General features: G+C 40.6%; 1 protein-coding gene across 1 annotated transcript in view; it reads left to right on the top strand.

Moving 5' to 3' along the window:
• The first annotated feature begins 72 nt into the window (after positions 1 to 72).
• Snrnp40 (small nuclear ribonucleoprotein 40kDa (U5)) overlaps positions 73 to 27459 on the top strand; it is a 33654-nt gene continuing 6267 nt past the window's right edge. The window contains exons 1-8 of the mRNA XM_005395015.2: positions 73 to 264; positions 2732 to 2861; positions 4821 to 4914; positions 6584 to 6749; positions 18264 to 18386; positions 23240 to 23360; positions 25918 to 26000; positions 26897 to 26958. Of these exons, the coding sequence (XP_005395072.1) occupies positions 121 to 264; positions 2732 to 2861; positions 4821 to 4914; positions 6584 to 6749; positions 18264 to 18386; positions 23240 to 23360; positions 25918 to 26000; positions 26897 to 26958 (923 nt within the window). The 5' untranslated portion in view covers positions 73 to 120. The remainder of the gene's footprint in view (positions 265 to 2731; positions 2862 to 4820; positions 4915 to 6583; positions 6750 to 18263; positions 18387 to 23239; positions 23361 to 25917; positions 26001 to 26896; positions 26959 to 27459) is intronic.

The following is a 27459-nucleotide window of genomic DNA, read 5'->3' as shown; positions in this document are numbered from 1 at the left end:
GAAATCGATTGGATTGTCCAAGCCGGAAGTTGAGGAGGAAGAACTAAATCGCAGCCAATCGCGAGGCGCCTAGGGCTGTCCGCGCGGTCAGTGGCCGCGCTGAGGAGAGCGTTTTCCGCCATGATAGAACAGCCGAAGCGCAAGGCCCCGGAGTTGCCACTGGTTCCAGTCAAACGGCAGCGTCATGAGTTGCCGCTGGGAGCGGCGGGCTCGGGCCCCGGAGCGGGGCAGCAACAGGCAGCCCCGGGAGCTTTGCTGCAAGCGGTAAGTGAAGAAGCAGACGGCCTTGGGCCCTCAACTCCTCTCCCTGTCTCAGCGCTATTCCCGGTGATCCCGCAGTGCGCGGGCGGAATGAGAATGGACCTGAAGTTAAAGCGCACAAACGTTATAAAAGCCCCGATTCCCTGTTGGATGCCCACTTGCAGCCTTTTGACTGCCCTGTGAGGTAACGTTCAAATTAGTCTAAAACCTTGGGCTCGAGACCCAGACCCTGGCTTCCGCATCCTAACTCTTCCAGGGATGCAACATAAAGTATCTAGGGTAGATGAATGAATGAGCAAGGGAAGGAAGCAGTGAAATGAGCTCGCTTTGGGACTTTGGGCAAGTTGCTTTTCCTTTTGTTTCTCAGTATTTGTGTTCTTTACAGCAACTGAGTAACAACTTCATTGACTCTTGTACTGTTTTGTATGTGAAATCTTCATTGATCTTGGTAACAGCCTAAAATGTAGCAACTATTATTTTCTCATTTTGCAGGTGGGAAAACAAACTCTTAGCTAACGGCATTTCTCATTGAAATGGTTACACTTTCTGCTATGTTGTTAGGCTCAGAAGAGGAAATATGTAATGTGCCGTCTCTCTCAGCGCCTCAACCAGCCTGTCAGCCAATCCCACTGGCATCGTCCTCAGAATATCTAGATGAGTCAGGTGTCATGGCACACTAGTCAGAAGGCTGAGGCAGGAGGATTGCTTGAGCCCAAATGTTTGAGGCCAGCCTGGGCAACATAGTGAGACCCTTAAAAAAAAAAAAAACACAGATAGTAATCAGAATTTGTACTATCTGGATCTGTAAGGTCTCCTGGTCTAAGTCATTATCCCAGCGAACAAGCTAGTCTAAAAGAAGCCATCTTGGTTAGCAAGCTGATGGGAGTTAACAGAGAAAATATTGCTATCCCCAAATAAAGCTGTTTGCCGGGGATATAGCTCAGCGGCACAAGTGCCTGCCTGCCAAGCACAAGGTCTTGAGTTTAATCCCTGGTACAAAAAAAAAAAAAAAACAACAAATAAAGATGTTTGCATTTCTGCCAATAATATGATATTACTGCCAGCGGGGCCTAATTTGGTTTGCTGTTTCTGTCCTATCAGCAATTTGTTATCAGTCTAGCACTCAGGAGTCTTTCAGAACATCAGTTTACATTCTCCTCTGCTACAGACTTTCCAGTGGCTTTCCATTTAATTTGGAACAAAAATAAGAATTTTTATAATCACTTCCTTTCCTTACCTTTCTGGTCTGCCAATTTTCCATTGCTTACAATGCTGTAGTCATGCAGATTTACATTCTCCTGCCTCACAGCCTTTGCATGTGCTGCCCCCTCTCCTGAAATGTTCAAATGTCCACATGATTTACACACTCAGCTCCTTCAAGTCTTTGTTCAGATATCACTTTTTTTGGTGAAGTCTTTCTTTTACCATCCTATTTTAAATTGTAACACCTCATACTCTGGAACTCATATTTCTAATGTATTTTTCTCCATGGTATATATCACTGTCTATGCCTCTCACGTCTCTTTCCTTTGTGTCTCTCTCTCTCTCTCTCTCTCTCTCTCTCTCATTACCCCTCCTTCCCTTCTCTTACATGTCTCCTCCCCCTCCTTCCCTCTAGAATGCAAGCTTCATTATTTATTTAGCTTAATATTGCTTTCCCTAGTGGCTAGAACACTGCTTGTCACATAATATTTTTTAAAAGAATAAATATGCTGGAAACTGTTAAAGAGATTGAGGGTTCTTGGGTAGTGTACTTGTTCTTCCTATTTGGCAAGTAAGAATGTCAACTCAGGTTTAACTGAATTGCCAAGCCTAGGCTTAATGTTCAAAATCATAATTAAAACTACTTTGTTCAATAATCTGAATCCCGCAGGGTTGGCAGGAAGCACAGTTGAGTAATTCATTAAATGAACAAAGACTGAGAAAACAGTTTTGAATGACACAAGTAGGGTCCCTGCACTCACAGAGCTTCATTTCTCTGGGAAAAGGACAAGATACATACAGAATTATATGAGGAAGGTAATTTCAGGTAGTGCTCAGTGCTGTGAAGGCATACAATGGAGTTAACAGAATACAAGTAGGGGTGTTTCTTGAGTTTACGTGATCAAGGAAAGACTTTCTAAAGAGGAAGTACTTGAAAGCCAAATCTAGGAGAAGAGATTCTCATCAGGGACAACTGCATGGGTAAAGATCCTAAGGCAAAAGTGGATTTAACTTGATTGAGCAATCAAAACCTGACTGTGGCACTGGAGCCAAGTGGGAGAAGAGGAGAGTTGGTATAACAGGTAGACACTGGAATATTAAGAGGGTATCAGATGGGAGATACAAGGTATGTGAGCAGAGCTGCCATTCTCTAAATCAGGTGAAATCCTGTCAGTCATTTGCCTAATCTTTTTCCCTCTACTCCCAACCCCCTGTTCTACAGCCTTGCTTGTGTACAATGGCTCCTTCATACTTCTGTTTTGTTTAGGGACCTCCAAGGTGTTCCTCCCTTCAAGCTCCAATCATGCTGCTCTCAGGACATGAAGGAGAAGTGTACTGCTGCAAGTTTCACCCCAACGGCTCCACTTTAGCATCTGCAGGATTTGACCGACTGATATGTAAGACACAGTTGTGTTTTGGTTTTGTTTTTCAGTACTGGAGAAGGAACACAGAATTCTGTACCACTGAGCTACATCCTCAGCCCGTTTGTTTTTTGTTTTGAAATGGTTTCACTGAGTTCCCCAAGCTGGACCTGAACTTGGCAATCCTCCTGCCTCAGCCTCTGAGTAGCTAGGATTATAGCCATGCACCCACATGCCCAGCTAGACAGTTTTTAAATCCAGAGTAATTACCCTCTGCCAAATACTGCTTGGGTTTTTTAAACCTTGGATACTACAAACTGGCAACATAAACTACATGGCTAACATGCTAAAAGCAACGCATAACTATGCTGAATAATCACCTGGATGTAAAACTTGAGGTCCAGCCAGGTGTAGTGACACACACCTGTAATGCCAGCACTGCAGAGGGTGAGGCAGGAGGATCCCCATGAGTTTGAGGCCATCCTCAGCTCCATAGTAAGTGCAAGGCCAGCCTGAACTACATAGCCAGACCCTGTCAAAAAAAAAAAACTACGTGAGGTTCATGTGGTAGATATAAAAGGAAGGAAAGAGTTGTTCTGGTTTGAGGATATATTCATCATGAGGGAAAGTAAGTCTAGAGCTGATTTAACAAGGTGAATAATCCAGATTTCATAAGTTAATAAGAGTTATAAAGAAAGAAACATTACTGTTCCTAAAGGTGCACAGGAGCCTCCTCTTGATCCACACCCAGAATCCTAGCATAAGAGAAGGAAGGGTTCCCAAAATGGCAACTCACTTTGATAATCTACCTTTGTATTACGATTTGCTACCAGATTCTTAGCTATAACTCCAGAGTACTTAAACTTGAAAAATGAATAGAAAAATGGGGCCAGGGTGTAGCTCAGTTGTAGAGTGCTTGCCTAGCATACACAGGGCCCTGGATTTGATCCTCAACACTATTTTAAAAGGTAGAAAAAAGTCCATTTGAGGGAGTCATGAGAAAAAGCAAGTAAGAAAATAACAAAGCTCTCTTTTATTTGATTTCTGACTTCATTCACCTGATTATGACATGAAATGAGTTCCTTGGCTCTTTATCTGTTAAGTCTTTATTTGTCTTGGTTACTTTTCTCATTGCTGAAACAAAATACCTGATACTCGAAGTTAAAGGAGGAAAGCTTTATTGTAGCTTGCATTATATAGCGGTTTCAGTTCATAGTTGGCTGGCTGCAAGGCAGGGTGGCATAGTGGAGGGGCATCACAAAGGAGAAGCAATTTATGTTGGGCAGAAGACAGCAAAGAAGCAACAGTGGGCGGCCAAAAGCAGCCTTCTTTCCACCCTTATATTCTATCCAGGCTGCATGCCCTTACACCCAGGGCAGGCCTTCCTATTATCTACATCCAGAACTATGCCAAACCAGTCAGTGGACCAATTTAGTAATCATGCACTCTTGATTGCCAGCATCACACATGTAGATCCAGCCACTTCTGAAAAGCCCCATCTGTGACCACATAAGCCTTTGGGAGACACCTAGACACAAGCCGTGACAGTACATCAGAGTGGCACAGTGCCTGCCTGGCAAGCATGAGGTTGATTCCCGTTAGCAAAAAAAAGACAAATAGGTAGAGGTGGAGACTAGGGGAGGTGCCAACTTCTTAAAATTACAGAAACAGTTTAAATTTTCTTTTTTCTTTTTTTTTTTTTTTTGCAGTACCGGAAATTGAACTCACGCCCTTGCACTTGCCAGCCAGGCGCTGTGCCACTGAGCTAAATCCCCAGCCCCTAAATTTTCAAAATTTATATTTTTTAACCTTAAGAATTGTAAAAATATTCCCCTAATTTTTATCTTAGTGTTGGGAAAATTTGTCCCTTGATAGAACCAATAGTATCCAAGGAAATAATAATTTCACAACTGTTGTTCAAGTAAACTCAAGTAACCTCTGCACAGCCAGTGTACACAGCTTATATTACTTACAGAAGTCCTGTCTCCCTAACAGTGCTATGGAATGTCTATGGTGACTGTGATAATTATGCCACACTGAAAGGACATAGTGGAGCAGTGATGGAGCTCCATTATAACACAGATGGCAGGTGAGTGTCTCATAGTGGAATGATGCTTGCTTCTCAATTCATTTTTCTTAGCACCCTTTTACCTTTCGTTCTTGAGCTTCCCCTCTTACGAGACCTTCCTGTCACAAACCGCTACATTCTGGGTAGCTGCTTTCTTCTCAATCTTACTGTAACCCCCAGTGAGGTGTATGTAAGCAATTATAAATACATTGTCACTGTTGTCTAACATTAGTATTCTAGACAAATTTATTTTTTCTGTAAGACAAAGCAAAATGTAATTTTTGAATGTAGCTGTTTTCATTATAGAAGCAATAAAGTACTATTTTGAAAACCAAAAAAAGCAGAGTAATGAGCCAGGTATGATGGCACACGCCTAGAGGTCCAGCAGTCTAAGAGGCTAAGGCAGGAGGATGGTACTTTAGAGCCCAGCTTGGGTAACTTAGTGATTGAACAACACTCTGTCTCAAAATAAAAATGGCTAGGGATGTAGTTCAGTGCTGAGGCCTTAGGGTGGGTGGGGGATTGGTTGGTTTTTGAGACGTGGTCTTGCTGCGTAGTCCAGGCTGGCTACACAGTGATCCTCTGCCTCAGCCTCCCAAGTGCTGTGATTATGAGGATATACACACGTATCACCATACTCAACTCTTAAAACTATTTAGTGTTGACCTATTTGTTAAGGCTCTCTGTAATCTTGTCTGCAGGTATTTTTGTTTAACCTTGTTCATCTGACATCTTTGTTATGAATGTTACAGACAATCTATCAAAATTTTAGAATGTCTGTAGATAATACAGAAAGATGGTTATATGTAGTGAACTAATCCCATTTTTAAGTGTCTTGGTGAACACTGATTGTTTTGCTGAGGGTGGGGTCAAGGTCTCATTGCTTACTATTAACCCAGGCCAGCCTTGAGTGCAAGCCTCAGCCTCTGTATTGCTGGCATAGGTGTGCCCTTCCTGACATCTGAAATCTTAGGGTGTTTGATCAACTGATACATAGCGTATACTTCTTAAATAAAGCAAGCATTATACCCACCTCTTGATTTTATACTCTCCCTAATACCTGTGCATAATTATTTTTAAAAGCATCATAAAATTAAATAGAACTTATTCTCAGAGACAAAATAAAAACTTTGATTTGTAGAGCAAGGATTGAATTACTTAACTTTTAGATCCAGAATTATGGCAGTCTCTCTTACCTCTGTGGCAGCAGGGAATGATTAAAAATTTTCAAGTCAGGAAATACCTAATGTGTAATGTGTTATCTATCACAAATGAGGAAAAGATTGAGAAAACTATATTAGGTATGGGGTGTGTCACGAGGAAATTTTTTAAAAACATCATGGGGTCTCCCTTAAAACTGGGTCTAAGCCAGCTGTGGTGGTGCACACCTGTAATGCAAATACTTGGGAGGCTGAGGCAGGAGGATTACCATGAGTTTGAGGCTAACCTGTACCACATAAACAAGTTCAAGGCCAGCCTGCACTGCAGAGCAAGACCCTGTCTCAAAAAAACGGTCTAGACAAGTACAAGCTTTCTATATGTAGGGTAAGGTGTTCTAGCATCATGTTTCATGCTGGCAGAGCACAACCAGTCAGTGGCCTGGAGGAATTTGGCACATCTTGGCACATGGGAAAGATAGCTTGTTATTGTCTTCACTTATTTCTTCTGTGTTTTCCCTCTTACCTTCTAGCATGCTCTTCTCCGCATCCACAGATAAAACTGTGGCAGTATGGGATAGTGAAACAGGCGAGAGGGTTAAAAGGCTGAAGGGACATACTTCCTTTGTAAATTCCTGTTATCCAGCCAGAAGGGGGCCCCAGCTTGTCTGCACAGGCAGCGATGATGGTACAGTTAAGGTACGTATTACCTGTCTGTGTTGCAGTTTGAGGTGACATAATGTGAACCTTCTCTTTCCTTCCCATCTGTGCTGTACCCTCCCCTGCACAACTTAATTTTGGCATTTATTTCCCAAAACAGACACTTGAAATTTCCTCCATTTAAAATAATAGTCACTTTTTAAATTACCCTATAGAATAATGTTAGAACCATAGAATAAACGACTAGAGTAAAGTGGATCGTGTGGATTTGATTTGTTTTGGGTTTGGGTTTGGGTTTGCTTATTGTTCTTGTTGGTTTGTTTTATGGTTTGGTAGTACTGGCAATTGAACCCAAGGACTTCACACTGAACTACATCCCCACTCCTTTTTTTATTTTTTATATTGACACAGAGTCTCCCTAAGTTACCCAGGCTGGGCTTGAGTTTAATTTTTCTGTTTCAGCCTTCTGCAGTGCTGGGATTGTGGGCATGTGCCACCACGCCTGGTTCAGCTGTTAATTGCATGGTCTTGAGCAGTTCATGTTTCTGAACCTTCTTTTTGTTTTGTTTGTTTGTTTGCTTTGTTTTTTTGAGATAAGTTATGATATATAGTCCAAGCTGGCATTGAATTCACTGTGTGGCCCAGGGTGGTCTCCAATTTGTGATCCTCCTGCTTCAGCCTCCCAAGTACTGGGATTACAAACTGCTGCACTACCACATCTGGCCTCAGTTTCCCACTCCTCAGACAAGTGACAGTAACATAAATGTCTTACAGCGATAATATTGTGAAATTATAGAAAAAGCTAAGTAAATGATTTCTGTAGCCCAAGAGGGGACCTTAAAGGTCATTGGTCCAATTATTTGCAGTCTGTGTACATACTAGAATCACCTGAAGAACCTGTTAAAACTATTCAGATTCTCTTTCAGTGGATATGGAATGGGGCTCAGAATTTTTAAAGTGTCAGGTCTGACCTTTTAGTAGTCCCTGTGTAATTGCATCCAGCTTCCTCACATTACTAATAAAGAAAATGAGACCTAGAAGTAACTTAAAGACACACAAGGGCACATGGCTTCATGGTATCAATCATTACGGTTTTTCCTTGGCACTAATTTTGGATTCTTAGACCTTTTTTTTTTTTTTTTTGGTACTAGAAATCAAACTCAGAACCTTGTGCTTGCCAGGCAGGCAGTTGTGCTGTTGAGCTATATCCCTGACCTCTTAGACTATTTTAATGACTACGTAAGTGGGCTTCAAAGGCATACACACGAGACACAAGACTAAACTTACGATTGGTGGAGGTGGGGTGGCAGTACTGAAGATTGAATCTAGAGGTAGGCAAATGTTCTACCACTGAGCTATATACCCCTAGCCCTGCTTTATTTATATTTTGTTATGATAATTAGATGTGTTTAAATACTATATTCTAGGTAGTTTCACTCCAAAAATTAAAGGAGTGTTAGTCACTGAGAGAGCACATCTGTAAACAAAATACATTCTGCTTTGGGGAAGGGAGGAATGTTCAGAAAGGGTCTCACTGTGTAATACAGGCTTCCCATAACTTACTCTGTAGCTCAGGCTGGCCTCGAACTCCTGGTAATCCTCCTGCTTTGGTTTCCCAAGCCCTGGGATTACAGGCATAAGCCACCATGTCTGGCTAAGTACATCCTGCTTAAAAGGACTTAATTCTGACAGAGCTAGACATACTAATTACACTCCACCCCTAGTACTGGGAATTAACCTTAGCACATTTGCTCTGTGCTGCATCCTTGGGCTTCTTACCCCACACCTACACCACTACCCACAACTATCACCTCTAGGTACCGGGGATCAGACCCGGAGGCTCTCTACCACTGAGCTACATCCACAGTCCTTTTTATTTTTCGTTTCCAGATGGTCTTACTGAGTTTCCTGAGTGGGACTCAAACTTTCAGTCCTCCTGCTTCAGCCTCCCTTAGTGTTGGGATAATAGGTATTTGCCATCATACCCACCTTTGCCTTTTTTAGTGATGTTTTAAAATAAAAGTAGTGATATTGACACTGAATATCTGCTCTGAGATGTTTCTCTGCTGAGTGATAGTTTATATTTGTACCTGACCACTTGGGACCTACTTGATGCTTACCTGGAAGGAGAGTCTCTGGTTTAGGACTGATTTCTAAGCCCAGGGCCTAAGCTAGGTGTACTGTATTTGGAGAGTCTTCACAGTAGATATTTGCTGATTGTCATTTGAAAGGCATTAAGAAGTTAGGCGTAGTGACGCATGCCTCTAATCCCACCATTCTAGAACACTAATGCCAAAGGCTTGAAAATTCAAACCCAGCCTGGACAATTTAGCATTTGAGTGAGACCCTAGTACACAATGCAAAAAAAAAAATTTAAAAGAGGCTAGAGCCAGGTGTGGTGAGGCACACACACCTGTAATTCCAGCACTTGAGAGGCTGAGACAGGAGAATCGGCGGCATGAGTTCAAGGCCAGCCTGAACTCCATAGCAAGACCCTATCTCAAGGGGATGGGGTGGGGCTAGAAATACAGCTCAGTGAAAAGCCTTTGGTTCAGTCCCTACTTACAAAATGATAATGAATGCATGAATGCATGCATGCAGTAAGAGATAGTAGGCTAGCACTCTACTGATGAACTATATCATCAGCCCATCCAAAGGCAGTAAGAGAGAAATGTTCTAATAAGTTTTGTTAACAAACATTGTTGAGGGCCCATTATAATAAGCTCTAGGAACTTAGCCTTGTTTGTTTCCTTTCCAGTTCACTCTTTCCATATTTTTCTTTGTCCTCATGTTTATCTTCCTATCTCTCTTTAGTGTTTTCTTTTTTATGACTAGGAAGAGTTTATGTCCTATCTTCCTCCTCTTCTCCTTTAGTTAGAATAATTATTTTAGTTTTATTCATGGTAATGTTTTTTCATGTTATACAATGTATCATGTCACCTAAAGATGACTGCTGTTTAACCAGTTTTGAATTTCAGTATATTTATGGCATTGTGGAACAATAACTACTTGTCAAGTTGGAATACTTTATTTTCTTGTATTACGTTTATAAGTACAGGATTTGAATAACTTCATTTTATCTGGGTGGGGAGAATCATGCTACCTTTTACTTGTCAGAGTTCTCCATATAAAGCAAAGGTTTCTAGCATTACTTGTATTTTCAGTCTAGAAGTGATGGTCTGGGTATGATCTTACTAGTTTTTGGACTTTTTTTTCCCCTGCTAGGAATCAACCTAATATTTTTGTACATACTAGGAATGCAGTCCACCACTAAGCTATACCTCCAGTCCACTCTATATGCAGGCATTTTCTTTTCTAATAAAAAAATATTTAGGGGGATGCTAGGAGTATACTGCAGCGGTTTTATGTGTGCTTAGCATACATGAGGCCCTGGGTTCAATCCTCATTATCAAGAAAAATTAAAGTAAAATTTGTGTGTGTGTTTGTGTTTGAATGCTACAGTCATGACATAGGCCAGAAAAAGGAACTTGATCCAGCTGGAGGTGGGAATGGGCCAGCGTGGCCCTGAGTGGGCTGTGGGGTGAGGAGGGCACCCACACAACACAGGGTAAGTAGCCCAGTTGGGAAATTTGTGAGGGATCAGGGCAGAGCAGCATTGAGATTTGGTACCCAGTGGAGTAAAACGGCCATCTACACATAGTGGGAGCAGGAGTGTAGGTGACTAAGACTGAAGGTGGCATCCCTGGAAAGGGGGACCAGAACTAAGTGATGAGAGTGAACCAGGTTGGATGAGGAGGGGACCTATATAGGATCAGCCCAGAATGGGAATCAGTTTAAGTAAGGAAAAGAAGGAATACATACAGGTAAAGAGTGGGAGAGACTATAGGAAATTAGTTATATTTCAAGGGAACTTAAGTACAGTGGCAGGCAGATGTCTGTCAAGAGATTAAAAAGAGATATAAAACTAAAATGACTCGTGTTGGATTTGAATTAGAAGATTCACCGTGAGTACAATACTCATTACATAAACAGGTATAGGGAAAAGTAGATGGGAATGTGTGGACCTATGAATACATATATTGCCTAACTGTCTACTGAGAAGACTTAGAGCAACAACATCCCAATAACAATGAATATACCTACTGGCCTGATCTTGGTCTCTAAATACCATTTTCCAGTAAACAGAACCAAGGCTGCTATCTCAGGACTGGGTCAGGAAAAGTACTTCTAAGGTAAGCCTGCGGTGGTGGTGGACCTATGGCACGCGTGCTGCCGCAAGCTGTTTGTTCCTGAAAGTGCTAAGCTTTTCTTGGAGGAGAAAAGACTTGGGGGACAAACACTGAAGTGTTTAGGTGTGATAAGACATTGAGTCAGCACTTACCTCAAATGATTTTAGAAAGAAAATGGTCTTTTTATATCCAGTTTTTCTGTAAGTTTGTGAATTTTTTTTTTTTTAGGCAAGATCTCTGCATATTTCAGGCTGGCCTTGAACTCACTATGTAGCACAGGCTGTCCTCAAATTCTTAGCAATCCTCCAGCCTCAGGTTCCTCAGTGCTGCAATTACAGGCATGTGCCACCACGCCCAGAAATTTTTTAGTCAATTTTTATGGTACTGGGGATTGAATGTACGGCCTTGAAACTGCTAGACAAGCAAATTCGAGGCCAACCTGAACTACATAGCAAGGCGCTATCTCAGCACCCCCACCTTCCTCCCAAAAAAAAGTGATATCTAGGGGAAGAAATTCGAAGTTATTTCAGCCAAACTTTAAGTGGCAACCATACCTATTAGTATTAAGACTCAAGGAGAGAACAGCTATTGAGACAAGGCTTGTAGTGGGACTTGTAAGGTACATGGGAGCCAATTTATCACTGCCCTGGATTCCAAACTGAGCAGTTTGGACTTGGTTCTCCAGCCACAGTTGGGCATGTCATGCACTCCCTTTGGACCATTTATCTGAGTAACAGCCTAAGCCTTTTTAGTTTATGTTTCTTTGAATTGGCTAGGAACTGCCTTTCATCCTAAGCTGTGACAATTGCAAGGAGAGGCGCCTTGCCTTAGGTCCTCCTACTCAGACTCTGCTTGTTGATCACAGGATTGAATTTAAACTCATTAAACCTTCTCTAAGATTCCATGACTCGATTCCTTTCTTTTCTGTGACAGCCTTTGAAAACTTAGACCACAGTTATCCTGTAGTCTCTCTCTCTTCTAAATGAAAAATATTTCCTCATTATTCACCTTCTCAAGCCAATCAGTCACTTACTAAAGATGTCTGAACCCTCTTATAGTACCCATATTGTACTGACGTACTTTTAGGTCTACTAAAACGTAGAGCTGTAAGGTTTGTTGGTTTTGTTTTGCTTTAAGTACAACTATATTGCTTATCTATAGTTGAGTGTGGAGTTGAAGAATGATACTTAATCATCTTTTTTCCTCCTCTATCATTTATGCATCAGGTGACCTTAAAAGTGGGTGTATTGGGCCATGGATATAGCTCAGCAGCATGGCACCAGCCTGGCAAGTGCAAGGTCATGAGTTTGATTCCAGATCCAAGAAAAAATAAGTATATGGGGTCTGGGGATATAGCTCAGTGGTAGAGCACTTGCTTAGCTTGAACAAGGCCCTGCAAATCCCCAGCACCACAGAGAAAGAGAGAGAGTGTGTGTGTTAAATAAACATATATTAGTAACTAAAAATTAGCACATACACCTTAATGCTTTTAGTTTGATATAGTGATGATGTAATTGAAACTGGTAGTATTAAATTATGATCTTTATTACTTTACTGATTTGCTGACATTCTTCAAGTTAGTTCCCTGCTTTTTGTGTTTATGGCTTGCCTGTTCTGGACCTTTCATAAAAATAAAATCACCGGGCATAGTGGTATACACCTGCAATTCCAGCATTCGGGAGGTTGAGGCAGGAGGATTTCCATGAGTTAAAGACTAGCCTGAACTACATAGCAAGACCTTGTCTCAAAAAAAAAAAAAAAAGAAAAAAGAAAACAGCAAAAATAAAAATCATACAATATGTAGCCTTTTGTGGCTGGCTTTTACTTTTTTATGGCTAAGTGTTCCTTTGTATGGATGTGTATACCACACATATTATTTCCTCATCAGTTGATGGATCTTTGGGTCATCTGTACTTTTTTTAGAATGGTCTCAAACTCCTGAGCTCAAGTGATCCTCCTTCCTCCCCCTCCTATGTGCTGGGATTATAGGCATGTGGAACAACACTCAGATATTTATTTCTACCTTTTAACTTAGGAATATTGCTACTGTGAACATTGCAGGTCAGATTTTGGATTGAACACCTGTTTTCATGTTTTGAAGTATATTTTGTCTCTTAGGAGAAGTGTTTATTCAAGTTCTTTATCTGTTAATTAGGCTGTTCATATTTTTAGTATAACTATAATTCAACAGTTCATATTTTTAGTGTAGAATTATAATTACAATTATCCTGGATAGCAAACCTTTATCATATATGTGTTTTGCAAGTATTTTTTACCAGTTCTGTTGGTGGTTATTTTATTTTCTAAGCATTACCCTTCGATGTAAAAAAAAGTTTTTTCTTTTTTTTTTATATTTTAAAGAGAAAAAAAAATTTCCAAACAAGATAATAGGAAAGTAACAATGTGTAATACATTGCATATTGTTATCTTTAAATTAGTTACTCAGAGTACAGGATATGGGCATTTAATTGCCCAAGCAATATTGGCACTAACCTTTCTTTTCAATGAACTAAGAGAAATTAGTAGTATAGCTATCTTAACTATTTTTTATGTATATATTTTTTACTTTTCCCTTCCTCCTTATTTCCATTCTCCCATCCCAGTTTCTCTTTCCTTTTGAAGTTTCATCCTATTTCACAATATATATTGTAGGGCTGTGGATATAGTTCAGCAGCATAGTATCATGCAAAGTCCTGAATTCAATTCCTGGTACCAAAAAAAATAAAAACCAGTATCTGTTGTACATCGTGGATCTTACTTACTCTTTCAGCTTCTCACACTAGAAAGACAATATGATGTTTACACATATGCATTTGGTTTATTTAACTTGTGAGTATGGTCTTGTTGTATGCTCCCCCTTTACCTATAAAAGTCTTCAGTTTATCCTTCTTTGTGGCTGAGTAGTACTCCATTGTATAAAAAGACCACATCTTTTTTATCCATTAATCAATTGATGGGCATTTGGGTTGTTTGCAATGTCCGGCTATTACAAATTATGGTGTTATCTGGGTGCACATATATTGCTGTGGTACAATATTTTTTTTTAATTGTGTTTTTTGGTTTTGGGTTTTTTTTTTGTCTTTTGTTTGAGACAAGGTCTCTCTATGCAGTTCAGGCTGGCCTTGAGCTCACTATGTAGCACAGGCTGGTCCCGAACTCGCAAAGAGCCTCCTGCTTCAGCCTCCCAAGTGCTGGGATTGCAGGCGTGTGCCACCACACCCAGCTACGGTACAATATTTTTTATTCTTCTGGGAAAGAAGAATAATTCCCCAGAAGGGGAATAGCGGGGTCACATGGAACCTCCAATCCCAGTTTTTTGAGGCATTTCCACACTGATTTCCACAGTGATTGTACCAGTCTACACACCCACCAACAGTGGAGAAGGGTTTCTTTTTCCCCACAGCCCCTCCAGCATTTGTTATTGGGTGATTTCTTGATAATAGCTTTCTTTGGGTGGGGGGGTGAAATGGATTCAGTATTGTTTTAATTTGCCTCTCCTGAACGACCGGTGATGTCAAATGTTTCTTCATATATTTATTTGCTGTTTGTATTTCTTCATCTGAGAAGTATGTCTTCATCTCAGATGCACATTTTTGGATTGAGTCTTTAAATTTGGGAGGTCTGGTTTGGTTGTTTTTTTTTTTTTTTTTTAGTTCTTTCCATGTTCTGTTCTGGACAGTAGTCCTTTGTCTGAGGAACAGCCGGCATACATTTTTTCCCACATTGTGGGTGGTCTCTTCACTCTGTTGGTTTCTCTTGCTGTGCAAAAGCTTTTTAATAAGATGAGACCCCAGTTGTTGATTCTTTGTAATAGTTCCTGTGCGTTCAGGATTTTATTCATAAAGTCTTGAACAAAGATTTTTAATTTTCAATAAGTTCAAATTATCCGTTTTTTCTTTTGTCTCCTGTACTTTTGGTATTGTATCTAAAGATCCATTGCCAATCCAAGGTCATGAAGACCAGCCTGGTTTCTTCTAAGAATTTTTTTATTTTTTGAGAACTTAAAAATTTTTTTACTGCACATGTTTGCAGTGCATAATGATTGCATTCACCCTGGGGAGTGGGTACATAGTACATAACGTAATTTAATTCTTTTTATTTCCCTTCTCTTCCCTCCCTGTGCCCTCCATTTCTTGGTCCCTTTCACCTTAACAAAAGATCTACCTCTTCAAACAATTAAACAGAGTAGCCACTTAACAGCAGTTCCACTCCTACATCTATATTCAAGAAATGAAAACAAGCTGGGTGTGGTGGTGCATACCTGTAATTCCAGCACTCGGAGGCTGAGGCAGGAGGATCTTTGCAAGTTTGAGGCCAGCCTGGGCTACAAAGTGAGCTTAAGGCCAGCCTGAACTGCATAGAGAGACCTTGTCTCAAAAAGACCAAAAAAAAAAAAAAAAAAAAAGAAAACGTATTCATATAGAAAGTTGTACATATTTTTGCCAAGCATGGTGGTGCACACCTGTGATCCTAGCACTCGGGAAGCTGAGGTAGGAGGATCACTTTGAGTTTGAGGTCAGACTGGGTTACATGGTGCGTTGAAGACCAGCCTGAACTACACAGTAAGACCCTGTCTCAAAAAACAAACAAAAAGAAAGTTGCGGGGCTGGGGATTTAGCTCAGCGGCAAAAGCGCCTGCCTGGCAAGCGCAAGGTCATGAGTTCGGTTCCTGGTACCGGAGAAAAAAACAATAAAAAAAAAAAAGAAAGAAAGAAAGAAAGTTGCACATGTTTTTAGATCATTGTTGCTGATACCCAAAAAATGTAAACAACCTAAACCTTTATTGGTGGGTGATAAATAAACAAATAAGGATATGGTATGCATCCCTTCCTTCCCATATTCTAAGAGTTTTTATAGTTTATGTCTTACATTTAAGTTTTTGGCCCACGTTGTTGATTTTATATAATATGTAAAGTAGGAATTTTTTTTTTTTTTTCTAAATTGATACTGGGGATTGAACCCAGGGCCGCTTTGCACATGGTTGGCAAGTGCCATATCCCCGGCTAGCTTCACTCTTACTGGGATTGGGAGGTGCTGGAGATAGAACTGTAACCTTTGCACTGGACTACATCCCCACCCTTTCTGAAATTTTTTACTTTGAGAACAGTCTCGCTGAGCTGCCCAGGGTGGGCTCAAACCTGCAAATTCTCCTGCATCAGCCTCCCATAGTGCTGAGATTACAACCAGGCACCACCACACCTGGCTCTTAGCTTCATTCTTTTGTTTTGCTTATCCAGTTATCTTAGCATTCATTTGTTTAAAAGACTTTATTTGCATACCTCATAATTTTTGTTGAAAAGTACGTATTTACCAAGAGTTTTTAAAAATTTCCTTTCCTTTTCATTGATTGATTTGAAACACAGTTTAACTGTATCTCCCAGGCTGGAGGCGAACTCCTGGTTACCTCCTGAGTAGCTAGGACTACAGAGGTGCTCCACTGCACCCAGTTTTATTTGGTGACTTTTTGAACTAATTTTATAAACTCTGTTTATCCTGTTTTACTACTGAAATCTTGTTCTTTAGCTGTGTGGTCAGCTATGGCAGTCATTGTGATTGGCTCCGTGTGTTAGACCTTGTTGCCCTCAAATCTTGACCACGCAGATTGCAATTCCACGTTATCCTTCACCTCAAGCTTATGCAGACCCTGGAAGTCAACTAGAGGTGACAGGGGCCTTCTCTGGGCCTTCTCAGGTCTTTTTCTGAGCCTGCACGTGGCTTTCTAGATTCCCTGGGAGATGTCAGAGCTTTTCAAAGCATGCATCCCCGGGAATTGTCTCCTTCCCCAGCCTTTTCCCCCTAGCATTTTGTTACCCTGTTTTTGCTGTTTTAGTCCTTGCGCCAGGCATCAGAGACATCACATTTGCCTTTAACTGTTTTAGGCAAAATAAACGTGAACCCGTGGAGTTCATCCCTCAGAGAGCCACCAGATAAAAAAGCAGTAGCACAATTGCTTGACAATAAGGAATAAGGTCCTTCTGCTCCTTCCAGTGGGGAACCTATACTGAGAATGTGGGGCATGGTCTTCAAAGCCCTTAGTGAGCAGAGAGATCAGAGCTGGAGCAGGCTGAAATACTACAGAGATCTTTCGCTAGATCTCTTGAGTGGTCTTTGTTTTTTTATGGTTTTCCCCTTCAATTAGTTTCTTAATTCTGATAAAGTTGATTCTGTTTTTTTGTGTGTGACAGAGTTAGCTCAGTGCCTTTGTAGAGACAGGTTTTTTGACATTCCTATTATCATTTTCACTGATTTTCTCACTTTTTAAAAATACAGGTTATAAGGGGCTGGGGATTTAGCTCAGCGGCATAGCGCCTGCCTGGCAAGCGCAAGGTCATGAGTTTGATTCCCAGTACCAGAAAAAAACCAAAAAATATATATGTATAGGTTATAGCTGTTCATGAAATAGGATCTGCAGTTTGAAAAAAAAATGGTCTAGTGTTTTCCTTGTGGGTTTTTTTGGGGTTTTTTTTTTTTTTTTTTTTTAATCCAAAGAATATGTGAAGTCAGCAGGTAGAAGACTTCTACTCTGAGGGCATGTTGATTATCTATGTTTATGCAAACGTTACTGGTTTTTTATTGTGTGTGTTTGGGTTTGGGGTTTTGTTTTGTTTTGAAAACAGGATCTCACTAAATTGCCAGGCTGTCCTCAAATTTGCAATCCTCCTGCCTTAACCTCTGAAAGGTAGGGTTAGAGATGCGTATCACCATGCCTGGCTTTATTTTGTTTTTTAAGACAAGGTCTCCTGCCTGGCAAGCGCGACGTCATGATTTCAATTCTAGGTCACGAGTTCGATTCGGTACTGGAAAAAAACAAACAAACAAGCAAAAAAAAAAAAAAAAGACAGGGTCTCAGTCAGGCATGGTGGCATACACCTGTGGTAATTACAGCACTTGGGAGGCTGAGGCAGGAAGATTGCCATGAGTTCAATAAACAGGCCAACCTGAACTACATAATGAGTAGTCATTATGTCTCAAAAAAAAAAAAAAAAGACAAGGTCCTTGAAGTCCTGGCCTCAAGCAGTCTTCCTGCCTCAGCATTCTAAGTAGCTGGCACTATACACGTGTGTTATTTATTCATACTTTAACAAAAGACTCCAAGCAAAGCACAATAATATAAACCTATAATTCCACTATTTAGGGGGTCAAGGCAGGAGAAAGCCAAAAGTCTGAAAACATTAAAATGATTAACTTTCAAATACACTGACAAAGTTATGGTCTTTTTTACCACGTATTACTAGGGTATCCAGGAAGATTTCTGAATGAGGTCCCTATTAGAGATATACAGAGTCCTTGAATTCAGGAGTATACTGTGTGATTGTTTCTTAAAGTGATGTTAACTAACAGACTACCTGTACCTTTTCTTCAGCTTTGGGACATCCGGAAGAAAGCAGCCATCCAGACGTTTCAAAACACATACCAAGTGTTAGCTGTGACCTTTAATGACACAAGTGATCAGATTATCTCTGGCGGAATAGACAACGATATCAAGGTACGTCTGCTGTATGTGGAATAGTTGCCTTTTCTGTATACATTCACTGAAGCAAATCTTTGCAAACTTCTAAGATTGTGGTGGCTTGGTAACTTAATACCATCTGAAAGGATGATACTAACTGGATGTTTTCCCTCTTTCCTGTTTTCATTGACTGCCTAAGTCACAGGTTACATGGTAGCTCATACAAATGCCATCAAGGACCAGGAGGTTAATATGAAGTGTGAAGTCCCTGGGTGAGGGACTGTGTTGAAAACAGAGTATGTTTCATTTTCTGCTTAAAGACACATAAAATCTTTTCTTTTTTTTTTAACTGTCTTGGTCTGAGAAGATAGTAGTAAATCGATTTGCGATTCTCTATCTTTATCTCCCAAGGTATTTCTTTTTGATACCGAAAAAAGAAGTCTTATAAACTTTTCTAAGAATGAGAATTAATAATGATACTGGAGAAAAAGCCAGTTGACCGTTAGGCAGTACATGTTAAGTGTAGTTTAAACTTTCAAGTAATCCTTTTGTGTGTGTTTGTTGTTGTTTTGAGGTAGGATTTCACTGTGTAGTTCAATCCAGGCTGGCCTCAAACTCACAGCGATCGTCCTGCCTCACCTTCCCAAGTGCTGGGATTACCAGTGTGTGCTACCCTGCATGGCTGGGTAGTGCTTTTAAGTAGGATTTCACCCCTTCTCAATTTTCCCAGATCTTATTTTCTTATTTCTTATTTTCTCTTCTGCTTTTCTATTTTTTTCTCATCAGCATTTCATCATGCTTAGGTCTTATTTAGGGCAACCAAAAGGATCATTCCATCTCTACATTCTTCCTTGCTATTTTCCTGTGGGTCTTCCCCTTCACAGCCAGACTTCTTTAAAAAAGTAATGGCGGTGCTGGGCATGGTGGCACACGCCTGTAATCCCAGCTCTCTGGAGGCTGAGGCAGGAGGATCGTTGCAAGTTCAAGACCACCCTGGGCTACCAACTGAGCTGAAGGCCAGCCTGAACTGCATAGCAAGACCCTGTCTCAAAAAGACAAAAATAAAAAGGTAACGGTGGTAATGGTAATCCTGTTACCCTCTAACATTTACATAGCACTTCATGTTATATTGTCATCCTCAAAGTTTTAATTCATTTAAGCTTCACAGTAATCTTATCAAATAAATGCTATTAATGCCATTTTACAGATGAAGAAACACAGTAAGAGCCAGGTGTGGTGATACATGCCTACAAGCCCAGCACTTTGGGAGACTAAGGCAAGAAGATCACTGCAAATCGCCTGGCCTCTGCTTCCATTGTTCCATGGGTGTTATTTTTTTCAAGGTCATCAATGAGCTCCTATTACTAAATCCAATGGATCCTTCCCGTCTTTTTTTTTTTTTTTTGTAAACATAACTGTCTTATACCATAGACATCTTCAGTCCATCATCATCATTTTTTTATTATTGGAATATCCAATAATTTAAGCTTGGCATGGTAGCATATGCCTGTAATCCATTGCTCTGAAAGGCTGAGGCAAGAGGATCACAAGTTTAAGCCCAGCTTAGGCAATTTGGTGACTTAGCAAGACTTTGTCTCAAAATTTAAAGCGGCCAGTGCAAGGCCCTGAATTCAGTCCCCAGTACTGAGGGGGGAGTGAATAATTTGGTAAGTTCGGGTTGTTTCATATCAAAAATTATACTGCTGTGGGCATATTTGCATGAAACCTTCCTATACTTGGTTCCTTAGACTACATTTCCAGCTAAAAACCAATGTGAAAAGAGGAACCAAAATATGTCATGTACAGGTACAAATTCCCTGTGATGAATATAATTATTATGGATGTATAAAATGTACCAATAAATAATTTTTTTAAAAAACTATGTCAGGTGTTGTGAGGATAGCTCAGTGTAGAGCATTTGCCTAGCATCCATAAAACCCTGGATTTGATTGCGAACACCATTTAAAAAAATAAATTAACGAGTATAAGGATGCTTCAGATTTTGGATTATTTTTTAGCAGCAGCATTTAATAGAGTATTTCAAATCAGGTTGCTGTAGTTATTTGTCTCCTTTTTTGCCCTTCTATAAGTAAGAGATATGCTGGACACAAATGAGAGCTTGTTACAGTTTAGTCTTCTGTCTCAACATAGCTTGTTGTTACTTACATGCTTAGGGGAGAGAAATTGCTCTTCAACCCAGAAGCACTCCTCATTATCCTCAGGCCTTAAACCTTTCTTTAAACATGCAAAAGAGAGGTTCCTTTTCAATCAGAAACAGACTCAGGGATTGTCAAACCTGAATGAGACCTTAAATGCTTGGTCCATCCTTCTTATTTTACAGGTGACTAAGCTGAGGCCCTAAAAGGTTAAGTGATGTAGCCAAGTTCACATCGTCAGTCAGGTAGAACCAGGATTAGAACCTGATAATCTCTCCACTCTGACTTATTGCCTCTAGTCAATCAAACAGGTAACTTTAAAGCACTTAGGCGCTCACCATTCTTGAGCTCTTGCTTGACAAATCACAATACTCCTCCATATTAACAGGTGCTCCTCAAAGAGCCTGGTTCTCAGTCTGGAGGTATATAGCTCAGCAGTAGAGCACTTATTTAGCATTCACAAGGCCTAGTTCGATCCCTAGAACCAAAATATAAATAAATAAAAACTTGGTTCTTGTTTTATTTTCAGATGGCACTGCCTGTTTTTCAAAAAGAGAACAAATAGGGGACGGGAGGCCCTTTTGTGAGCATATATGCTGTTCCTGCCCATCTCTGGGCTTTCTTCCTGGTGTTAGAGTTGGGAAGTCAGAGGAAAATGAAACAAGAAAATGTGTTGCTGCTTGAAGGTTTGAAGGTCTGGTTGGCAATCCTTTGATGTTTTGAGTAATGCTGAGCTCTAGGTAGGGTGGGAGTTTAGTTGGTATGTTGTTTTTGTTCTGTTTTTAATGTAATGGTTAAAGGGATAAAATAGATGCTTTTGGTTTCCTACTCTTTGGTTTCATCTCTTCAGTTGTGTAGGCCAGAAAAATCCTTCCAGAATGCAAATCCACCCAACTCATTCCCCGTCTCTGAACCCTTCTATGACTTCACAGTTAGAGGTAAGGTCCAAGGCAGGCACGTAAAACCTCTGAGTGGTCTCTGCCTATGTACTTCTAAGGCATCGTGTGCTGCCCTCTGTGCCTAAGTCCCTAGAATCTAGTAATTTTGTCATGCCGTGCTTTCACACATCACCTTCTAGAAGTCTAGTTCTACTTTATCTAAATAAAAAAAAAAAATCTCCTCTTCCTCCTTCCCTACTTCCTACAGGTGCTTTACTCTCCATGAATGCTTCCTTCTCACTCACCCCTGTTCCACAGGAGAGTTAAGCCCTGTCTTCACTGCTGACCCTGGTATAGGCTTCTCAATACTTGTTTACATGTTTTTTCCTTGCTAGACTGAATGCTCCTTGACAGCAGGGACTCTGTCTTTTTTTAATCCCCAACAGTGCCTGCCACTAATCAAATGCCCACATGTTCATTGAAGAGCTAATTGGAACATTTACAGAACATTTTGCTTAAATTAGTGTTGTTTTTTGGTTTTTTTTTGGGTTTTTTTTGTCTTTTTGAGACAGGGTCTCACTATGCAGCTCAGGCTGGCCTTGAGCTCACTTTGTAGCCCAGGCTGATCTCGAACTCAAAATGATCCTCCTGCCTCAGCCTCCCGAGTGCTGGGATTACAGGCGTGTGCCACCACACCCGGCTAAGTTAGTGTTATAGTCACACTTTCTGTGGCAAATCCCAGGTACTGGGCAAAATCTTGGCCAGGCAGAATGGCACAGGAATGTAATCTGAGCATTCAGGAGGCTGAGGCAGGAGGATTATCATGCGTTTGAGACCGGCCTGGTCTGCATTATGCGTTCAAGACCAGCCAGAACTATATAGTGAGATCCTTTTCAAAAATGAATGAATGAAAAATCTTAAGCATCAAAATTTTGCATCAGGCATAGTGGCACATGCCTGTAATACCAGCAAGCACTTGGGAGGCTGAGGCAGGAGGATTGTTCTGAGTTCAAGACCAGCCTGGGCTACAGAGTGAGCTCAAGGCCAGCCTGAACTGCATAGCAAGACCCTGTCTCAAAAAGACCAAAAAAAAAAAAAAAAAAAAAATTACATGTTTTTTAATGTAGTCTAATAAGTTTTTTGTTTTTGTTTTGTTTTTGGTTTTTTTGGTTTTTTTGTTTTGGTTTTTTTCTGGTACCAGGAATCGCACTCACAGCCTTATGCTTGCCAGGCAGGTGCTGTGCCGCTGAGCTAAATCCCCAGCCCCTCTAATTATTTATAGTGGCTAAGAATTCCTATTTAATCTTTTTTAGGGGGTGGGGGATTTGGGGGTTTTTAGAGACAGGGTCTTGCTGGGTAGTCCGGACTTGATTTGAACTCAGTGTGTAATCTAGGCTGGCCTCAAACTAGAGGCAGTCCTCTGTTTAATCTTCCTGAATGCTGAGGTTATAACAGTCTACCTAAATTTATCTTTTATTTTGAGATGAGGTCTTGCTAGCTCACTGAGTTGCTCAAGCTAGGCTAGAACTTGGCAGTCCCCCTGCCTTAGCCCCTTAGAGTGCTGGGATCATAGACATATACCACCATGCTAAATTATTTTTTATTCAACTTCATCTTAATATGTAATAATTAATTTATATCTTTCCAGTTAAACATAGTCACTTTGTCTCCCTTTTTAGAGAGAGAAGAGTTTTTTTCCTCTGACAGAAATCCTATAGTTTATGGTACAGTAATATTTGACCCAGAGCCAGACTTAAGGAGAGAACCCATTTCTCCAGGCAGTTGATTTCTGCGTGACTCTCTTCCCCTGCTGTTTCTCAGTTTGATTGCTGGGAGCACTTTTTGGTTTTTGCAGGTCTGGGACCTACGACAAAACAAGCTAACCTACACCATGAGAGGCCATGCAGATTCAGTGACTGGTCTGAGTTTAAGTTCTGAAGGTTCTTATCTCTTGTCCAACGCAATGGATAATACAGGTAACTTTGGAGAGGAATGTCCTTCCAATGTCCATTTTCTGTGGATACTTAAGGAAAGTGTTGAAAATAGAGGAGAGAGGGCCCATGGTGTGGCTCGGTGGTAGGGTATCTAGCAGGGTTGGATCCACAGCACCACAAAGGGTGGTGAGAGAGGGCCCATGGTGTGGCTCGGTGGTAGGGTATCTCCCTGGGTTGGATCCACAGCACCACAAAAACAAGGGAGAAAATGTGTTCTGTGATAAATGACAGTTCGGGGGTCAAGGATGGTCCACAGATTCTTCTAGACAGTCAGGAGAATATGACATAACGGGGAAAGCTTTAGACAAGATGATCCAAAATCTGGGATTCTAGTGCCATGCAGACCTTGAGCAACCTTATACAACAGCTCTTTTCCTCTATGTGGGTGATGGATAGACCAGTACACTCTTCTGATGTATGTCTTCCTTCCCCACGTGGAAAGCATTGGTACAAAAGGAGGTCCTCATTAAAATACCAGCACTGTACAGGTTGGGAATGTAGCTCAGTGGCAAAGTGCTTGTCTATCGTGCATGAAGCCCTGCATCCAATATGTAATACCAAGAAAAAAATCAACATCATAGATTTATACACACATGCTCTTCCTCTTTCTCTTTACTTGTTGAGTTGCAGGGTGGGAAGGTAAATTTACTAAAGCAAAAAAAAAATGTAATTTGTAGGATTATATGCTTAATATTGGGGGAAACTAGAAATGCCTCTAGTATAAAATTCACACGCTTATCAGGAACGAAAATGTGCTCACTGACACCTTGTAACAAAAAATAGTACCTGGTATTCAGTGGATACTCAGTAAATATTTGTTGAATAAATGGACACCTTTACTTTCCTGAGTATATTCACGTCTCAGTAGCAAACTGTCATGCATAGCTTTGCCTTTTTATGCCTGTCCGACTCCAAGTGTTGGTATTACTTTTTCACACTCAAATGGCATCTCTCCAGTTTCTCTATAGGAATAATTACAGTTACAATGGTTGTAGCTATTGCTTACAGTGGATGTTTATATGTATAACTTGATATTGATGCTAATTCTAGCATTCTTTATGATGAGGAACAGTGGGGTTCCCAAAAATGGTTATTAAAATGATAATAAAAATGGTGTTTTTTGTTTTGGGGGTTTTGTTTTTTGTCTTTTTGAGACAAGGTCTCACTATACAGTTCAGGCTGGCCTTGAGCTCACTTTGTGGCCCAGGCTGTTCTTGAACTCACAATGATCCTTCTGCCTCAGCCTCCCCAGTGCTGGGATTACAGGCATGTGCCACTATGCCCAGCCAAAATTCTTAACTTTTATTTATTGCCAGCAAGTTTTAGAGCCTTTTCACATAAGTCATCTCATTTGATCCTCAAAATAAACTTATTTTAAAAGTAACATTGGTGTTCTGTTTTTGTTTTTGAGACAGGGTCTTGCTATGTAGTTCAGGCTAGCCTTGAACTTAACTGTGCAGCCCAGGCTGGCCTCAAATTCACCATAATCTTCCTGCCTCAGCCTCCCTAGTGCTGAGATTGCATGCACCACTACCCCTGGCATTTTTAATTTCACAGAACAGGAAACCAAGACAACTTCACTATTTACCTAATATTAACTATTTAGAGGAAGATAAAATTAGATTCAGGGTCGCATTTTCTAGGGCTGAGGATGTAGCTCAGTGGGACAGCACTTGCCTAGCATACACAAGATGTTTGGTTCCATCTGTAGCACCTACAAGGAGAGAGGGGAAAAGTTCAGACTTTTGGGTTCTTGGTATAGTATTCTTTTGCTATATTGCTCAGGCTTAGACTCTGAAGTGCCCATATGAGAATAATGAGGGAAGGTTAATATTAAGTTTGGTTCTTACAAATTCATTGTTATAGATGATACTTAGATTGTCACAGTGAAGCTTTGCTGAATGTGACTCTTGGGTTGGCAGAAGAATCCTGCTGAAATTTGCTTTTGGAATAAGTATTGTACCAGCTGAGCATGGTGGCATATGCCTATAATCCCAGCACTTGGGAGGCTGAGGCAAGCGGATTGCTGCAAGTTCAAGGCCAGCCTGAACTACCTAGTGAGGCCCAGTCTCCAAAAAAAAATCAGTGCCATACCGCTCTGCATTCTGTTGCAGATTCCCAACAATGTGTTCGCCATTTCTCCTTCCTACCTTCAGCTTTCCTCTATGCCTAAATTCCCATTAATGGTGTTTTAATATATTTTTACTCCCACTGGAAGAAGAAAAGATCTTGACAGGTGCCAGGCGTGGTGGCACACACCTGTAATCCCAGCACTTGGGAAGCTGAGGCAAGAAGATCACCAGGAGTTCGAGGCTAACCTGGGCTACAAATTAGTTCAAGGCCAGCCTGCGCTACAAAGACCTTGTCTCAAAAAACCAAAAACAAAAAAGATCTTGATAGGTAACAGTGTGTTATGTTGGACGTTCCTACCTGAGAAACAGCATTTGTCATTGATACCATACTAGTTTCAGCCAGGTTCTCAGGAGGCCTCTGGCTGATAGTTATTTTGCTTGTTGATAGGTTTGGATTTGTTTTACAGTGCGTGTCTGGGATGTCCGGCCATTTGCCCCTAAAGAGAGGTGTGTGAAGATATTTCAAGGAAATGTACACAACTTTGAAAAGGTGAGTGCTCTATGACAGAATGACTTTATTGTCCATTTGATCGAAAGAAAGATTTAATGTGATGCTAAGGAGAAGTGTGGTTTTGCTAAAGCCAGGCCACATTCTACTAACTGTTCTTTATCAAGATTGTTCTTAGGGAAAATAAAATAGGTGTGTCAGAGAAGACAGTCATATAACTGGATGGCCATGGGGCCAGCCCACAAACTGAGGACTTCAGGCGTCACTGTACCCTAACCAGGACACTCCTAGCCTTTTATTCCACTTCCTTGATCAGTGTTCATGTAGGACCCAGATCCCCATAACTGTTACTGAAATCATCTCCCTCATCTTGCCAGTTTCCAGTCATTAGAACCCTGACAGTACACCCCTCTGTTCTGTAAGCACCATGGCCCAAGTTCTGAGAGACAGAATTTTCCTCAGACCTTCCAGTTTCCAGGTCAGCTCTGGTGGAACAGCTTTGCCCTTGAAAAATTTGTTAATAGAGAAGAATATTTTTGAGGGCTCATTGATACTGTTCCACTTTATAAATAAAATCTTATTTTTTAAATTGAGTTTGGTTTTATTTTTACTTCAAGAATGAAAAAAGAAACAAGATTAATAGAAAAAAAATTTTTAAGGAGCATCAAGATAAATGGAGCAAAGGGAGCCTCCATTTATAGGCAGAACAAATTTTTGTTGCCAGATTTAATCTAATTAACTAAATTAAGTATTTTCCACAATTTTGTGTGTGGTTCCAAGTATGCCATTTTGGGCCACATACATATTGCTGGTCGTGTTTCTAGGGAGAATAATTCAGTCTACTTAGGAAATTTAAAGTCTCGGAGAGTCTATCGTCTAGCAGAGTGAGGTTTGGTACATTACTATTCATTGGATACCTGCTTTGTTCATCATTGTAGAATCTCCTGAGATGTTCTTGGTCACCTGATGGAAGCAAAATAGCAGCTGGCTCAGCGGACAGGTAAAGATTGCTGGGTGTGAGGTAGAGAGTGACAGGGCCATACAGGTCTTTCCATGTTTATTACATGAGGTGTGGATATGGACAACAGCAGAGTTACAGCCATACTCAGAGCTGGTGTATTCTGAAAGGTTTAAAAGCCCTATTGGACAAACATATCATTTCTGTCTTCTTTAGCTACATTTTAGACCTACAGGGTCAATGTATTTGATTCTGTTGTATTCCCTTTGTCATCAAAATAAAATTAGAGGGCCAGGGATATAGCTCAGCAGCACAGTGCCAACTGGCAAGAACAAGGTCCTGAGTTCAATTCCTAAAACCAAAAAAATAAAATTAGATTCAGTTGTCGTGCTTTAGTTCATTCAAATACATATTTATTACTTGCCTCCATTACCATCCCATATTACTTTACTCTTGTGAAACTTTCCTTATTCTAATCTCCCTCTGCATTTTAACCTCCAGGTTCTCTTTTTTTTTTTTTTTTTTTTTTTTTTCAGTAGCCTA

This window comes from Chinchilla lanigera, unplaced genomic scaffold (genome assembly GCF_000276665.1).
Source record: "Chinchilla lanigera isolate Chin_1 unplaced genomic scaffold, ChiLan1.0 scaffold00051, whole genome shotgun sequence".
Classification (NCBI taxonomy): Eukaryota; Metazoa; Chordata; class Mammalia; order Rodentia; family Chinchillidae; genus Chinchilla; species Chinchilla lanigera.
The sequence above is the reverse complement of the archived record's forward strand: the minus strand, read 5'-3'. Positions and strand labels throughout refer to the sequence as shown.